The sequence below is a fragment of the Carassius auratus genome, chromosome 44, assembly GCF_003368295.1.
Source record: "Carassius auratus strain Wakin chromosome 44, ASM336829v1, whole genome shotgun sequence".
NCBI classification, from domain to species: Eukaryota; Metazoa; Chordata; class Actinopteri; order Cypriniformes; family Cyprinidae; genus Carassius; species Carassius auratus.
Window position 1 is genome coordinate 7,841,317 of NC_039286.1, and position 18,713 is coordinate 7,860,029.

Here is an 18,713-nt window from a genome sequence, read left to right on the forward strand (position 1 = left end):
CTGTACAGAGATGGTAAACCCTAGGCAAACCGGTAACACACCGACAGAGTCGATGAGACGTCAACGGCCGCTGGGCAAACTCGGACTAAAGCGACTAGAATAAAATACACATTTTCGACTCGGCAGCGGATATTCATCTATAAACTTCATATGTGAGTGTATGTCTTTATATTATAGGAGACTGGCACTTTAGAAGACACTGCGAATGGTTCGAGGCTCCTGACAAACTCTGTTTCGCGACGGCTGTTAAAAATACTTTTCTCCAGAGTCTTTTGGATTGTCAGCTGGTAGCAATCACGGATCTACGACAAACTGTAGGAGACACGGTTGGGATTTCGTGCCTTTTGGTTGACTGACTTGTTACTGGCTGGGTGGAGCTCCGAGCAGAGCAGAACCTCCGAGCGGCCCGCTTCAGCTCCCGCGGTAGGAGCCGGGTGTAATTCGGGACATTCAGCGGCTTTAAACAAACACCATTTGGCCGGTATTTGATCCCCTGGAGCCGGCTATAATCCGGACAGAGACCCCATGAATGGAAATCGGAACTACAGGTACGTTGCTCTCGTTTTCAGACCGATTTAGGATTCTTGTCTATTCCGAACTATGGCGAATGGACACTGTGTAACTTTGTTACGTCCACCGTCAGCACAACACACGTTAATTGCTTAGCAAACGTCCTTGGTGAGTTGTTAATAACTGCATTTCGAGATAAGAATACGTTTTTGGTTTATTTTACTGCTCGTGTACGTTTGGGTGTAGCAACCAAATTATTGTGAGGGTTTTGGGTAATTTTTTTTTTTTTTTTGGCTGATCCTGACTCACTTTCTCTGCTGACGTCAGTCCGCTGTGGCACAGCTGTCACGCACAGGTGCTGCGTGCGTCAGGTGCGGCAGTCCTCGAGCTGCCGGGGGGAGGGGGGATTTCTGATTGTCCGTTTCCATGACGACTGTCACTAAATCAACGCTTTATCAATGTGAATAATCTTACGTAGGAGTTTTAGGAGACTTGATTTAGGAGTTTGTTTAGGAGTTTTGTATTTAACCAAAAGTTCCTTTAGAAACTATTAATTGTAGATGCTCAGACACCGAGATAATAATGTGTATCGGTTTAATTGTAACGTAAAACAAAAATCAAAATATTGGTGAAATAATGTTCCATCGTTATTAAGCATAACATATTATTTATTGTAAAAATTAAACAACATACTCATTCTGACTGTACATACATTACATATAAATAAAAAGTGATCATACAAAATTTTATTTAAATTGTTTTAATACTTTTTGCTGATTTCAAAAGACTCTTAGGATAGTGGTAAATATTTAAAATATTACATTCTAATGTATTGAGAAAATAATAAAGCTGTATTAAACTTTAATTGTTTTGATGCTTGAAAACCCCTTGTATAGTATGTATATATATATATATATATATATATATATATATATATATATATATATATATATATATATATATATATATATATATATATATATAGTGTGTATATATAGTGTGTATATATATATATATATATGTATGTATGTATGTATGTATGATTTAAAAGAAGAAAAAAAACTTTAATATTAATACAACTTTAATATAGCATTTGTCTAAGATGCGATTTTATTAAGTTCCAGCAGAAATTAATTTGGCCAAAGTTCACTGTGAAAAAAAGAAATAAATAAACAATTATGCATACAAGTAGTGATGCTTACAAATAGAATCCCGAATAGAAGTTAACCCGAAGCAAAGTACTGTCTAACTTTTGGCTAACTCTACTAGGTCTGACAAATAACAAATTTAAAAATATTTTTTCTGAATTCTGTTTTAATAACCTAAAAAGATTTATTATGATTGGATTAAGTGCTTTCAATTTGCTCATTCAAATTTAGCCAAATTCCATGATTTTCTATGAAATACAGTAAATAAAATTTTTATTACTAGATTTATCAATTTCACAAGTCCTATACATGCATACAAACATTCAAATATATATATATATATATATATATATATATATATATATATATATATATATATATATATGTGTGTGTGTGTGTGTATATGAGGGCTTTCAGAAATTATTTTGATCAAAAGTCACTGTAAAAAAGTAATAAAGTAGCAGGGGGCAAATAAATGGAAACAGATGCTCACAAACAGTGTTAATCTTAGGAAGAGTACTGCTGGAACCGAATGATCATTTATCCCTTAATTATAATAAAAATATTTTAAGAAAAGTTAGTGTATTGTTTAAAATGTCTTTTATGTAGTTGACTTTTGGCTAACTGTTCCAGTTCGCCCAAATAAGGATTTGATTTGTGTGATATGAGATCAGAATGCCCCTTCCCTATATTTCACTATAAAATTAATTTGATCAAAAGTCACACATTGTATGTAATACATATTTTTTATTATTATTATTATTATTGGTTCAAGTTTTTTAATTTTATATTGAAACATATTTCACACAAATATTGACAAAATGTAATTAAAAATATAGGAAAAAAATATTATTACCAGCCTACACTAGGCAGAATGACCAGTGTACCACTTCTGTAAATCAGTGAATCTGCGTTATAAATGCTGAAAATTTAACAATTGTCATATTGACACACATTTAGCAACTGTTAGCAGATATATCAGTCTGTCATTAATAGAAGCCCATATCAAGTGCAAAATTGACTGTCTAAACACAACAGTATCAGACAACTTTAAATTCTTCTGCTTGACTAGCTTTAAATAATTAAATGATGAGAACGGAGATGTGTTTCAGTCCCTGAATGAGTGAAACCCTTGTAAACATGCCAGTCACCTATTTGCCAGTTAAGTGAGCGTTACACTCCAAGCAGCAGACCAACAATAGCCTTTCGAACTGATCTGAGTGTACGTTACCACATCACTGTCAAACCTGTAGTTCCTCTTAGTCTGTGATGTCAAGAAACCGCTCTGGATTTCAAATAAAGGGAGAAAAATGGACTTGTTGAGCATGAATGCGTGTGAACATTACAATCAAGTGTTTCATGGTGAGATTTCTGCATGAACATTGCAGAGTGAACGCACATGTGTGACCTACAAGATCAATTGTACCTGTGTCTATATATAGAAACAGCTGTTCTTCCTTGAATTGGTTGTTAGTGTAGTCTTGGCTGCTATGGTGATAAGAAGCCACATGAGTGCCACCGGCATAGCAACAGCACACTGGGAAGTGTAAGTAGCAGTTGCTGTCGAATTCCCCTTACACACATCTCTCGGTAACGGTTTCGATCTGTAAACCCCCTCTAAAGCGTCTTTACAACACCAGTAACAGTCTCGCCCACTGTGACATGATGTGTTAATGCAGCATGCTACTCAATGTGAAAAAAGAGAAAAGTGATGTCAGAGTTGGTATTCAAAGTGAAAGAAACTTTTAAATGACGACAAGGCTGAACATCTAAAGCAGATTTAAATAGACAAGCAGAAAGGTCATTAATTCTTCAACGTATGGCTAAATATGTTTTCTGTAAAGAGAGGTGGGCACTCTTTTCCATTAAAGAAACCTGCCATGACTTCAAGATAAAGCCTGCATGATTCATCGAAATAAAACCGAATCATGGCAACTTTTTGAGAAATGTTGCTTGGGCAATGTTTTTTTTTGTTGTTTTTTTTTGTTTTGAGCAATGTTGCTTGGGCACTTTCACGTTGAGAATGGATCACAAATGTCTGTTTAGCTCGTCATGGGCCCTGTGTCTCACATGGTTGACATTACCCAAAGTTGCCCAGCAGCATTGCTCGAAAAGTTGCCCTGTGTATCATCAGCCTAATTTCTCATTGAGGATTGGTAACACATTTCTATCTGGATACCTTAGGTTGGCCCTGTGTCTCACCTGGTTGCCCATTGATGGCAACATTGTCCAAAGTTACTGAGAAACATTGCTCTAAAAGATCCCCCGTATTCCGCCTTGGTGTGATTATCAAATCACATAGGCTGTGATTTAATTAAGCAAATAAATAAAAAAGAGTGATGCACAGCAGTGTGTTCTTACATGCAAAGCACTTAAGGGCTCCATGAAATTTGAAAATGAAGAAATTAAGACTGTCATAAATATTAGTATTATAATTTTACAATTGTAGTATAAAACAATTATTGTATTATTTTGCAAATACATTGCACTGAAATATTATAGCAGCAATATTTCTTTAGTTTTTATTTAGTATTATTATTTTATAGCAATATCAACAAATGCTGTTAATTTGGCTGTGGATTTTGTTATCTGAAGTTATAGTTACAGAACTCTTATTATTGTCTTTGAACAGAGGTCCTAGTCATCTAAAAACTTTCAGTATAATTAATGTAACTTAAAATGACTTAACTGTGACTTCTGGTCGAGGTCTTTAAAGCAATAGTTCACCCAAAAAGAAAATTTTTGTCATAATTTACACGAAAGAAGATATTTTAAAGAATGTTGGTAACCAAACAGTTGACTGTAACCATTAACTTCTATAATGTCAGGACTACTGTCAGCTGTTGATGTCTTCAAAATAACATATTTAGTGTTCAGCAGCCGAAAGAAATTCACACAGGTTCGGAACAACTTGAGTTATTTGAGTAATTGATGACATTAGTAAATGACATTTGTGGGTGAACTTCCTGTTTCTGAAAGTTGTTAAATCACCTGTCTTAAAAATGCAATGCAAAAAATGTTTCTTAATGTTCCCAAAAATAGGCATTTTATTTGACTATACTGAGAATCTGAGTTGTGTTTTGGAGATATCTGTATGTGTGCCTTTAAATATTCAAGCCAAATTGGTTGCAATCTTTCTGTAGAAGTCTCAGCTGACAGTGTATGCGTTTTATTTGTTTCGCAGGTAAACAGTGACGTGTATGAAAGATGTGGGTTACTGGTTATGTGTGTGGTGTGGTGTGATGGTGCTGACTGTTATGTTGTTTCCACTGAGTAGGTATTTAGAGGAAATCTCCTGATAAGACAAATAACACCCACTGTTTAAATTTCGTGTCACGAATCGAAGAGGTGATTTACTATTATTAATTCAGATATTAATCATGAGAAATAACGCTTTTATATCTCTATGAAGGTTGATATGGCTTTAATGTCATTATTATTATGATGGCACCATGACAGTGTCTTTTTGACTTTATGTGTCATATATTTTTGTGGGGGCTTGTTTAGGTTTTCTTTTTCATTCAGTTCAGTGGTAATAACTGATTTTGAAAGTCTATGTAATGTAGTAAGTTTTCAAAACTCATACTGATGGAAAATCCCCTCTGATTTTCATAACAGGAGCCGTTGGGGCTGCGCCCCTGTTCTCCGTACCTCGGAGGCCAGGCTATGGCACCATGGGGAAGCCCATCAAGCTGCTGGCCAACTGCTTCCAGGTGGACATCCCCAAAATGGATGTCTACCTGTACGATGTGGACATCAAGCCCGAAAAGTGCCCACGTCGTGTTAACAGGTACCAAACAATGAGCAATAATGATACTTGTAGTTTGTGACACTTATTTTTTTTAAACATTTTTTTTTTTGCCAAAGAAATATGTGCATTAATCAATCTGTATAGTCAGATTGAAAACAAAATAAACACAATCTTGTTTCATCATTAAGGACAGTTCACCAAATTACATTGCTGAAAAATTTACCCTGTTCCAATGAAGAAAAAAATAATTTACACCTTGGATGGCCTGAGGTTTGATTAATTTCCAGCAAGTTTTAATTGTTGGGTGAACTATTCTTTTAAACCTATGATAACCACTACTATGACCCCTTTCTGTAATGGGTTCTAGGGAGGTGGTGAATTCCATGGTGCAGCACTTTAAGGTGACAATCTTTGGGGACAGAAGACCAGTCTATGATGGCAAGAAAAGCCTCTACACCGCCCAACCGTTACCAGTGGCCACAGCGGGGGTAAGACATAAGACCTGGGCTCCAGGGTTGGTGGGAAGTACCTTAGAGTACTTAAAAGTAATTAAGCCTTGATACATGTATTTGATAATGTTCATCATCACATTCCTGTTATGATACCAACTGTAATTCTTATAAATATTTGCTGCAAACTTTTTTGTAATAGGCCTACCGAACTATCAAGACTGCTATAGAACAGCATCTTGATTATTTCATTATTAGTGTTGTTTTATGCATACGGTATATGTTTGCACAAAGCATATGATTATTAATACCTTAATAAATACAGACATAACTAGAATATTGATAGTGGACATTAAAGTATTGTATAATGTATTAAAGTATAAATCAGGAAAATGTCATTTAATTTTATACAATCAAGAAATGGAAAGAAATGAATGTAAAAATGCTAATGTGTTAAAATTTTGCTAATGTATTAATGCTAATGTATTAATTTTAGAAATAAAAAATTGATCACATGCAACGAAAAGATTTTGCCTTAATGCATTTGCACATTTACAAATGCGATATTAAAAAAATTATTTATATTTTATACGTAAAAGGGAACATCTCATACTTTAGAAATGTCTTTTATTATTTAACCTGTATGACTAAATGACACACTTTTGTAAACTTGTGCCAATTTGTGTATTACCTGTAGGTGGACTTGGATGTGACCTTGCCAGGTGAAGGTGGGAAGGACAGGCTGTTCAAGGTCACCATTAAGTTTGTGTCACTGGTCAGTTGGCATTTGCTGCATGAGGTCCTGACTGGGCGGAGCACATCTGATCCTCTGAACCTGGATAAGCCAATCAGCACCAATCCCGTACACGCTGTAGATGTTGTTTTGCGCCATCTGCCATCTATGAGGTAAGAGTTCCCCCGAGTACTGTTACCTGATCATTAAGGGCATTTAATACAATTAGAAAAGCTTTAAGTGATTGTTATCTCTTTAACGATACAGTGCATGTATTAGTAAAATGAGACAGTTTTTTGTTGTAGATTAGAGTAGCATAAACAGTAATTGGTTGGATAAGGATAATTTAGGTCAGTTATTTTGTACAGGTTTATTCTGCTGGTTACAACGGTGTTATTTGTCTTCTCTCCCTTTAGGTACACTCCGGTGGGACGATCTTTTTTCTCCTCCCCTGAGGGCTATGATCACCCACTGGGTGGGGGGAGGGAGGTGTGGTTTGGCTTTCACCAGTCAGTGCGACCAGCTATGTGGAAGATGATGTTAAACATTGATGGTAAGTTAAAACATTTTGGTCTGAATTATCTAGTTACATGATCTGGATGTTGTTCAGTGGTTAGAAAAGATCAGATAAAAGAAAAAGATCAAACAATGGCAAAATAATTATGCAATTATTGACATTCTTCTATTTTCTCCCCCTATTTGTCACTGGTCGGAAAAACAAGATAGTCCAGTTTTTAAAAGCATCGCAACGTTCATATTTTGGGGGATTTAACCTGCAAATGACTTTTTAGCTATTTAATTAGCAATTGGTGAGACATCAACCCTGTTTTAATTTCTCCACAGTGTCTGCTACTGCATTCTACAAAGCTCAGCCTGTCATTCAGTTCATGTGTGAGGATTTGGATATCCACAACATCGATGAGCAGCCTCGACCTCTTACTGATTCCCATAGAGTCAAATTCACCAAAGAAATCAAAGGTTTGTGTGAATGGAAGAATAGAGATATTTCTATTCATCAAAGAATCCTGAAAAAAACATCATAGTCCTCCAAAAAAAAATTAACAGCACAACATTACTAATAAGAGGAAATGGTTCTGCAGAAGGAGCACCAAATCAGCACATTCTTTAATTTTTGCATAAATAAAATTGGCAGCTTGGACTGAAACGTGATATTTACAATACTGTATTTAATAGTCAAAATACTCTGTGCTGTAAACTGAGCAGTTGCATCTGTATGGTGTAAATACGATCTCCTCTCATCAGGTCTAAAGGTGGAGGTCACCCACTGTGGCACCATGCGGAGGAAGTACAGGGTGTGTAATGTTACTCGTCGACCAGCAAGCCACCAGACGTAAGTGTACTGTATATGCATTGTTTTGTATATTTCTTATTGTAATGTGAGGTTTGATTGTGTCTCAATTAGCAGACAGGTCAATAAGTATATACTGTGTCAAAAAAAAAAAACTAATATTTTACTGTCTTTTTTGTTATATTGAAGAATTATATCATTTGCTCACCAGTGGATCCTCTGCAGTGAATGGGTGCCGTCAGAATTCGAGTCCAAACTGTTGCTAAAAATATCACCATAATCCACATGACTACAGCCCATCAATTAATGTCCTGTGAAGCAAAAAGCTGTGTGGTTGTAAGAAACAAAGTTATCATTAATATATTTTAACTTCAAACCATTGCTTCTAACTAAAATAGGATTCCTCTATTCATAATAATGCTTTCTCCAGTCATCATATCCGAATCAAGTGAAAAATATGCACATATTCTCTGTGCACAGAAATATCCACAAAACGTTTACAGGTGAAACACTGTAAAACAGTTCTAAACAAATATATTGGTGGATTTTTGATGATAATTATGGATTATGGACTTGTTTTTGAAGTTAAAATTTCTTAATGGTGTTTATTACAAATATGCAGCTTTTTGCTTAACAAGAGGTTAATTGTTGGGCTGGAGTCATGTTGATTATTGAGATGTTTTAAGCAGGTGTTTGCATTCTGATGGCACCCATTCGCTGCAGAGGATCCACTGGTGAGCAAGTGATGTAATGCAAAACTTTCGCAAATCTGATGTGATGAAGAAACAAACTCATCTACATCTTAAATGGGCTTTGTAATTTTCATCAGATGTTTAGTTTTTGGGTGAACTATTCCTTCAAGATGTAGTGAAGAAACCATTTCAGAAATGTTTTGTACTTTTTTTGTTTAATGCTTATCACCCCAGCTCCCCACTCATTTTTTTATTTACTTTGTCAGGTTTCCTTTACAGTTGGAAAATGGTCACACCGTGGAGAGAACAGTGGCACAATACTTCAGGGAAAAGTACAACTTGCAGCTCAAGTATCCCCATCTGCCCTGCCTACAAGTGGGGCAGGAGCAGAAACACACATACCTGCCTTTGGAGGTGAGAGTCAAGATATTTGATCTATTAGATTCGCTACCATTTTTTTCCACAGCCACCATCTCTTCACTGATTTATGGATTCATTTCTACACTAAATGACATTGTCAGAAGATTTTCAAATTTCTTGATCTATTTTAATGGATCCAAAATTGATCATCCTCTTTATCCCTCAGGTGTGCAACATTGTGGCAGGCCAACGCTGCATTAAAAAATTAACAGACAACCAAACCTCCACCATGATCAAAGCCACAGCTCGCTCAGCACCGGACAGACAAGAGGAGATCAGCAGACTGGTGAGTTCAGTGTGTCGCTCTCTGATGCTGCAGTAATTCTTCAAGAATGAAGACTACCAAAATGTTGCTTTCATGGAAAAACAACATCTGTCCCAAAGATTTTCAATCAGTCTTAACTCTAATCTTTCTGAATCCATAGGTGCGCAGTGCCAACTACAACTCGGACCCCTTTGTGCAGGAGTTCCAGTTCCGTGTGCGGGATGAGATGGCGGAGGTGACGGGTCGTGTCCTGCCCGCCCCTATGCTGCAGTATGGCGGCAGGGTGAGCTCTGAACAATTTATGGTACCCATTCCCTTTCATTCATGCACCATATGTGTGGCTAGAAATTGGTCATTGTTTGTGTCTAGATTTATCATTTAATATTGTAATTGATGTGTGCTAATTTTTTATGTCTGCATTTGAGGGGAGTTTCTGTGTGGGTTTCTTTAAACAGAATAAGGTTCTTGTTGCTGGTGTTTAATTGCTTGTCTTTTCAAATATCTTGCTTTTGCATTTGGAAAATGCATTTTCCTTTATTGTTTATATGTGTTTTATGGTTAATTGTGAATAATTCATTGTTGCATGACAGCTGTTTAGAAATACATATGCTGTAAGTTTGGCTGAAAATGAACGCCCTATACTGCCTGAATTCGTGTACTATTTGATCTCAACAAATGACAACAACCTTGTGTTACAGAATCGTACAGTGGCCACCCCAAGTCATGGTGTGTGGGACATGAGAGGCAAGCAGTTTCATACTGGTGTGGAGATCAAAATGTGGGCCATTGCTTGCTTTGCCACTCAGAGACAATGCAGAGAGGAAGTTCTCAAGTAAAGCTTTTTCCATCTTTTTGTCATTTGCCAAAGCACAATTTATTAATAGAAGTGAATCAGAAATACTCAAGTTGTCTCTCGTCTTTTTGTAGGGGGTTTACAGACCAGCTGCGGAAGATTTCTAAGGATGCAGGGATGCCCATACAGGGCCAGCCATGTTTTTGCAAATATGCTCAGGGAGCAGATAATGTGGAGCCCATGTTCCGCCACCTGAAAAACACCTATGCTGGCCTCCAACTCATCATCGTCATATTGCCTGGGAAAACTCCTGTCTACGGTAACTATATATGGACAGATGTTTATTTTGTGATGGAGTTTCCTAAATTCCTCTTCATTCGATTAGAATTATTAGGGCGAATCACCTTCCTTTTCTTGTGACTTGCCAGTATGAGAGTGTTAATAAATATGTTTTAATATTGTCTCTGATTTAAACTTTGAGCTTCAGTGTATATATAAAACCTGTAATTGTATATTTTAATGAAATTGGATTCTGTGTTATATAAAATAATACAAATTTGCATGACCGACACCCAGATGTATATGCAACAGTTCAACACATTGAGTTCAGCACAGTGTGTGCTTCGTTCATGTCAGTTTTAATGAATTAAATATGGTGTCTATTCTCCCTTGATATATTCTTTGAGCTCCTCACTGTTACACTCTGTGCTCTTTCTCCAGCGGAAGTGAAACGGGTTGGAGACACTCTTCTGGGAATGGCCACTCAGTGCGTTCAGGTGAAGAACGTGGTCAAAACCTCCCCTCAGACCCTCTCCAACCTCTGTCTCAAGATCAACGTCAAACTGGGTGGCATCAACAATATACTGGTACCCCATCAGCGGTAAGAGAACTAAATGAATCAATTTACTCTGAAAACTTGGTTTCCTTGCTTAAAACACAATGTCCTTAAATGTACCAAACACCTGTTTATGTGAATTGATGCTGTTTTTCAGCCCATCTGTGTTCCAGCAGCCTGTTATTTTTCTGGGAGCTGATGTCACTCATCCACCCGCAGGAGACAGCAAGAAACCCTCCATTGCAGCTGTGAGAACAACAGAACATATATACACAACTTTTATATCAAACCCTATAATTCAATGACATTATTCACACTGGTGAAGAAAAAAAAATAATTAGCAAAACCTAAACTGACCTGAAAGTTAGACCACCATTGAACAGCTGAAGATATTTCAAAGAATGCTCTTTTTTCACACAGGTGGTGGGCAGCATGGATGCTCACCCCAGCAGGTACTGTGCCACCGTCCGTGTCCAGAGGCCCAGACAGGAGGTGATTCAGGACCTGGCATCCATGGTGCGAGAGCTGCTCATTCAGTTCTACAAGTCCACCCACTACAAACCCACCAGAATCATCTTCTACAGGGATGGTGTGTCTGAGGGACAGTTCAGACAGGTGAGGCTCTCCAGAAAAAAGCACTGATGAGCTGAAAAAGTAATACAGCCAATCTGTTTTTCATGTGGTCATCTGCGCTGCTTGCTGTGGTTTTTACTTGTTTTGTACAATTTTCATAATGCTATGTGTTCATAATCATGCTTATCTGTTTTTCCATTATCCTGCCATATTCAGAAGTATTTTTGAACTGTGCAGTATTTGACCTCTTTATTTCTAGGTGCTGTACTACGAGTTGCTGGCCATACGTGAAGCTTGTATCAGCCTTGAGAAGGATTATCAACCGGGAATTACCTACATCGTCGTACAGAAACGCCACCACACTCGCCTGTTCTGCGCTGACAACTCTGAGAGGGTGAATATGACCGACTTCTCCTAAAAGCTTCGTTACATTTTCCTCACTTTTTCTCATTTTCAAATTTTTTTTTTTTATCTCTCACGCTCACCATTCTTCTTTTTGTATTTATTTATTTTCAAAGGTGGGCCGCAGTGGTAACATACCAGCAGGTACCACAGTGGACACTGATATCACCCATCCATATGAATTTGACTTTTATCTGTGCAGCCATGCTGGAATACAGGTAAGGACATCCTGTTAAATCAATTGATAGATTGATAGAGTTAATAAATCTGTTCATAGTTTCACCATTTGGAAGAAGTTAACCTAATGCATCTCATCAAAATGATTAATTAACCTCTTTTACCCAGGGTACAAGCCGACCATCACACTACCACGTGCTGTGGGATGACAACTGCTTTACAGCCGATGAGTTCCAGCTATTGACCTACCAGCTATGCCACACATATGTACGCTGTACCCGCTCCGTTTCAATCCCTGCGCCTGCCTACTATGCCCACTTAGTGGCCTTTAGAGCCCGCTACCATTTAGTGGATAAAGAGCACGACAGGTATGAGATTTACTCGCTTGATTGTCTCTGTCTTGGTATCTACAAGTAGAAATGTTTTGTTTGATTCAAATGAAAGGCTTTTAGAAGCTGTCAATCACTTTGATTTGAGTTGGCTTTGCATATTCTTGGTTCAGGCAGGTGTTTCTTTGACAAAGTAAGCCAGTATTATTAATTTCAGTGATTCAGAGTAATGGCTTGAATTCAGGAAGTCAAATTATTCAAGCTAGCCACCTGAAAGACAGATCATAGTCACAGATTTAGACTGTATCTACATGTTTTCACTATTTAGTGTTAAAACAGGAGATTTTTCCCGTTTTAAGTTATACTGATGTGTGCATTCTACTACTACAGTATGTACAGCATACAGTATGAACTGTTCAAAAAGTTTGGGATAGGTAAATTGTTTTAAATGAAGGGAAAAAAAATAGGATTCTTTAATGCTCATTATGGCTGCATTTATTTTAGCGGAAACGCAATAAACACTGAAATATTACGCTTGTTTTCAGTTGTTTTTAGAAAGTTAGAAAGACCAGTATTTGTTTGAAATGGAAATCTGTAACATACTGTATAAATTTGTATCTCCTTGGTATGTCGAGGAAAATGTGTTTCTTGAGCCGTGTTTCCACCGCTGGAACTTTACCCAGGAACTAGAGACTTTGGGTTGGTACTCGGTGTGTTTCCACCGCAGGAAACAGGAACTAAATAAAGTTCTGTGTAAACAAATTGCCCCTCAGAAAGTCCATTTTCGCAAGTTATACAGTCCATGGGTAGTACTTTTTCAAAGGTCCGGAACATTCGGGAGCGGGATTTGTGCGCTAAACATGCCGATTGATGTAGTTCACACAGCATTGTGTTTTCAACCTCCATTTATTCAGTTTTATTTAATTTTATATTTTCTAAATATTTCTGTTATTGTGTCATGAAATGTAATTTTAAAAGTATTTCAGGCGAGAATGTAGTTGTTTAAATATATAATATGCGGTTTATTTATAGAGACCAAACCAATTTAAAAATGTGTTTCACCGATTTCGGAGACGATCAGTTCCAAGCGAGTTCCTTGGCTGGTCCTTCTGACATTTGCCACTGGTTCTGATGTCTCTTTAGGTGTTCAACATAAAATATAATTATTTTGGGGTAAATCTAACTGGCAATCTTTGGTCTTTATTCAATTAATCTATTAATATGTTAAAATAAAAATAAAAAGAGGCGATACTGTTTGATATAATATTTAGTTTGTTCCTTTTTCTTGGTACAACTGTTCCGGGTAATTTCAGTGGAAACGCGGCTATAGTGTAAATGCCGGCCTCTGCTCATTTCCTTCTCCTTTTTCACAGTGCGGAGGGCAGTCACGTGTCGGGCCAGAGTAATGGCCGAGAACCCCAGGCCCTGGCCAAAGCTGTGCAGATCCATCATGACACCCTGAGGACCATGTACTTTGCTTAGCCCAGTCACCACAGACCTGTCAGTCTCTGGTCATCATGCACTTAGTGGAGGAGGCCTTCTCCCAATCACAGGCTGCTAAAGAGAACCAAATGTAGAACTTACAGGAGGAACCTGCACTGTAATGAAATAGAAAAACAGCCAATCTTTCCAGTATGCTTAGCTTACTGATTGTTTTTAATATGTAGATTGCAGCTATACCATTATTTATTAGATTCATAGATCTGTATAACTTTTAATTTTAGGTCACAAAACCAAGCTTAAAAAGGTTTGCTTCATCAGCTCGTTCTAGATCACCAATGAGGCATTATGTCTTCAGGACCAGAGTGATGAGCCCTACTTGTCTGGATTTGTCCTTCTACACAGTTTTGTTTCACAACTAATCATACACGCATGAAGTTGGACATCAGCATCGTCAGGTTCAGTTGAAAATGACAGGCAGGTGTGTTCAAACAGAGTTAAAACTTATCTTAGGAACCACTTTTGGTTTAGGAGTAGTATTTTATTAGGTTTGGTGAAGTCGGTCGTTGGAGGAATGCAACTAGAGGGCAGTGCAAAGTTTGCTATGACATCTTACGCTAATCTGTGACTATTCTTGATGTTTTACTAGTAACTTAACAGAAAATTATGTTTTTCAAGCTAATTGTAATCTAGCATCAGCAAAAAAAAAAACAAGACAAATGAAATGTCATTCCATTTTGTTCCAACCAACTGGAAATCCATATTTGTCCCCCTACTTCTCATTTTCCATGTGTCCATGTCTTATTCTGCTTTTTGGACATTGGAGGTACCACTTTTCTTCCAATTCCACAGTCTTTCAAATGATTCTATATACCTCTGTGATTAACTTTCTAGTCCATGCGCTGTCTGGAAAATATTGCACCTACCATTGAACCATTAGTTCCTTGTGGTTCCTGACGGCTTTCTCCTCGGCCCGCTCATTAAGCAGAGGTGACAGATTAGCTAAGAACTGCAGAATCGCCAAAAGATGAACTTTGAAACTCAAGGGTTGGCAAAAAGTTTCCACAGTCAACTTTTATGTGTGTTGAATGCTTTGCGCCTCATTCAGTTTATGTGCGCTTACAACGCAAGCGTTCAAATCAGTCAGAGCGTGACCATAACACATTTGATGGATGTGTGTGCACATATAATTCCACCCAAGGCTACTCAGATGGTTACGTCATCCATTAATATTAACTTTACAGCTGTTAGACATTTTATTCTCATTTATGATATTTGAGCTTATTTATAATGTTGCTATTAACTTGCTTTGTCAATTGCTTATCTGTAAATTATCTATTTAACTTAACAGTTTGTTAATTTAGCGTTTTAGCCCTGTGAACTCTGACAAACACTGTCCCATAAGCCTTTTAGTGCAATAAGCCAATTATTGACAGCTCTGTCGTAGACTTTCATTATAGAATGCAGACCATAGCTTATGAGCGAATGCTTTGGTTTTATATACACTAGATGTGTTGTATGTGGCATTGTGTAAGAGAACTTGAATTGAAATGGATTGTGTGTTTTATGGCTGGAGTGCTGGGTTGAGTTTACAGAGGAGATGGTTACTCTCATGGGTATGTTTTATGGGAAAGACTCAGTTTGCTGTCAGGAAATCCTGGTAAAACCTTTCATGTAAAAAGTCAAATGAGACAAAGTGCCTGTTTTATAGGAAATATCCCTAAAACACGATTCTATTGGGGTACATCTTAAATGTGGCATGTACATATGTTGGACAGATATTTAGCTATTGAAACTGTTGTTATTAAGGTATTTTTTTGTTTTTAAGGGCCATTTGAATAGTTGAACTAGTATAGAACTGACTAAACCAAGACCTTGGTCATTTTCTTTTGAACTTTTAAACTTTAAATTTTCTTTTGAACTTTTAGACATTTTTTTGAACTTTGTGTTAAACATTTGGACATTTCGAGTTTTTAAATTGTCTTTTGAACTTTCAAACCCTTTTTTTTTCAAATTTCAAAAATTGAAGGTTGAATTTTCGAAAAAGTTAAAAAAATAACTTTTTTTTTTTTTTTTTGAGCCTTCTTTGTAAACCCTTTTCTTCAAACCCCTGCTTGTTCATAGCCCCTGTATATTCAACTGCATTCCACACAGACCAAACCAATGTGCCTCAGAATAATACTGAGTAAAGGCATTTGGATTATAGTAGGGGTAGGTGGAGGGTTATATTTGTTGACTCTGTGGCCTCCGGCACACTTTACCATCGGCCTTAATGTGAATGGCACTGTGGTCTTTCTGCTCTATAGCCACAAATACGTGTTGACCAGTGTAGCTGCTATTTTACATAAACTACATCTGCTTTTATATGTGGAGAGAGCAAGAGAGTTTCTGAGAAATGACTGACAAATATATTGCTGCACTTAAACAAAAAGCTGTACGGTCTCAGATTTGGCGAGACTCCCAAGGTGCTAAGAGGTGTGGTGCTGTAATTCGGGGATGTTAACTACGCTAATCTGTCTAACTCTGCATTCACTTTTCACCAGGTGAAAAAAAAAAAAAGTAGATTTTTAGAGCCTTGTTTGGAATTTTTTCAGGATGTGATTTTTGGTTAGCTTGCTAACTTCTTGGAAAATTGGGTTTGTGAATTACCAAACCCACATAACGTGGTGATATATTCAGACAGCTGAAATAAAATGTCGGTTTCAGCAAGTTAACTGTAGTTTAGCTCTGTAAACAAAAAAAACCTTGCGCAAATGTCAAATGGCTTCGGTGCTCTTTTTTTTTTTTTTTTTTTATGTTTTGAGAACTGTTACTTCTCTGCCGCTACCAGCATTTGAACTTACTTGAATAAGGGGAGTGATCAGTAGAACCTGCACCCATATGCACGTTTGGCTTTAGATGACCGCATATAGAGCCTTCTGAAGTTGCCACGGAATAAATCGCTATAAAAAAAGTCCTGTAGGTGGGGGATTGCGTAGGGGTGGGGGCTTTGTTTAGTTGGTGGGTGTGGCTTAAATGACACCTCCCACTAAAACTGTGACGTAACACTCTCCACCCCTTGGTTTAAAGCTGGACTGTGGATACCTTAAAGCATTTTTAATTCAGAGAAGTATATTAGTATATTTTTAAATAATGGAACTTCATAATTCACATTAATTATTTTTGCTAACAAAGTCTATGAAAGATAAGCAAAAGATGATAATAGTGATGTCAATCATCATAGTGACTAATAATTGGGCTAATATGCAATAGACTATTGACTAGTAGATTCGTCTCGTCTTGTTTTTTTTAAATGAAAGTCGTTCGTGAGTGTCTCTGCATTGTCCTACGGTATTTATGAGTGAAATAGTTTAGTTCACAAAGGGATGAAGCTTCAGTCCTCTCACGCTATTACTTCTATTGACTTAAACATGAAGGTACTGCCTCAAACATTTCCATTTAGTTGATAAACAAGGATGATTCACACAAAAGCACAAGCATCCTCTTGAACTCGATATAATAATAGTGTCTGAGCTGAAGTGATTCATTGTTTTCTTCAAGCTTAGAGTATTTGCTGCTTGATGTTATTTTTCTGGCTTTGCTGAGGTGAAGATTCATCCTTTGGGCAGACGAGTTAGTGGAATGTGCCTTTTCTGTTGGTGCTGTTCTTAAACAGATAAAATACAACATTTGTAAGGGCCCAACTAGCCTATATTGAAGTTATATTGATATGATATGCTGTATACTGTGTGTTCAAGAGTGTTAAAACTGTATGTGTGGGTGTGATTGTGCCTCTTTATTCGCCAAGAACACATTAGATCACAGAGCTTGCCAGTTATAGGGTCTCTGGACCAAACTTTCTACAAGGGTTATAGCTACTTTTAGGATTGGCACTGCACAACTAATAGATCAAGCACTGACCAGGCGAGCTATACCGTAAAGAGCCTGGAAACTTATCCCAAGCATCGTTTTCTCATTATTATTATTTTTATTATTATTAGTCTTCAAACCATTTTTAACAACCAAGACAAATCTGTGTTCTCTATGTGATGAAATAGCAATAATGAAATTAGTTATGTCACTAATATTTGGCCTAAATTCCATTTTAGACAACTTTTCATAAATGAACTTCACAGATCCAACTGTTACATTTATGAACATGATGATTGGTGATGATAAAATGAGGATCTCTATATCTGTGATTAAAGACAGCACATTATGTTTCAGATTTATCATACTATGCAAGTTTCTCATCTTGAAGGAGCTTCATAAGATTCTTTCAGCACTCTTTCCATTGTGATGCAACACAATGATATAATGGTTTAGTTCAAGTGTGATGAAATAATATTAAAGAATTGATAACAGATTTGTCCGGTTTTGAAACCGTCTTGTCCAGTCTTTTGTTTTATCTCCACCTTTCTAATTGTGGTCTTTCATTGTTTGTTCTATTTAATTGTCAATATTTTAATTAAAACTGTATGTATGCAAACTTTGATGGATATGTCTTTTTGAACTGTTTGTCTTTCACAAAAATTATACATCTGAATAAATATTGAATGTACATGCATTTTTGTTTACTGTCCAAAAAAGCAGTATGCAGTTCAGTGTTGTTAACTATTAAAAATGATTTTGGGGTATTTAAAATAAAGCTGATATAAAATATGTATTGGATGATTAACTATAAAAATTATGAAAATTAGAAGTATTACTAAAACTGAAAAAATAAATAAAACATACATAAAGCTAAATATAAATATTACAAAAATATATTTAATTCATTATACATGGTGAAATTACTTTTTTTTTCGGATTGAAAAAATCCTCTCATAAATGGAAATGATAGCCGTCTTAATTGTACTAATGTAGAAGAGTAAAGTGGGAATGGCTAACAAGGTAAATGGGAATGAT

General features: G+C 36.7%; 1 protein-coding gene across 2 annotated transcripts; it reads left to right on the top strand.

Annotated features, from left to right (window-relative positions):
• On the top strand, positions 1-18,372 carry LOC113062340 (protein argonaute-3-like). Of its 2 annotated transcripts, none has more exons than XM_026232129.1 (19): positions 1-548; positions 5,277-5,448; positions 5,777-5,897; positions 6,556-6,764; positions 7,008-7,144; positions 7,435-7,569; positions 7,855-7,942; positions 8,859-9,006; positions 9,179-9,298; positions 9,438-9,581; positions 9,976-10,109; positions 10,205-10,389; positions 10,791-10,950; positions 11,063-11,153; positions 11,326-11,520; positions 11,738-11,872; positions 11,997-12,098; positions 12,226-12,425; positions 13,760-18,372. In XM_026232129.1, the coding sequence occupies exons 1-19, from the start codon at positions 530-532 to the stop codon at positions 13,866-13,868; spliced, it is 2,604 nt and encodes an 867-aa protein (XP_026087914.1). In that variant the 5' UTR covers positions 1-529; the 3' UTR covers positions 13,869-18,372. The 2 variants fall into 2 exon arrangements, with proteins under 2 accessions (XP_026087914.1, XP_026087915.1); XM_026232130.1 differs by having other exon boundaries at positions 9,438-9,560.
• Positions 18,373-18,713: the final 341 nt, after the last annotated feature.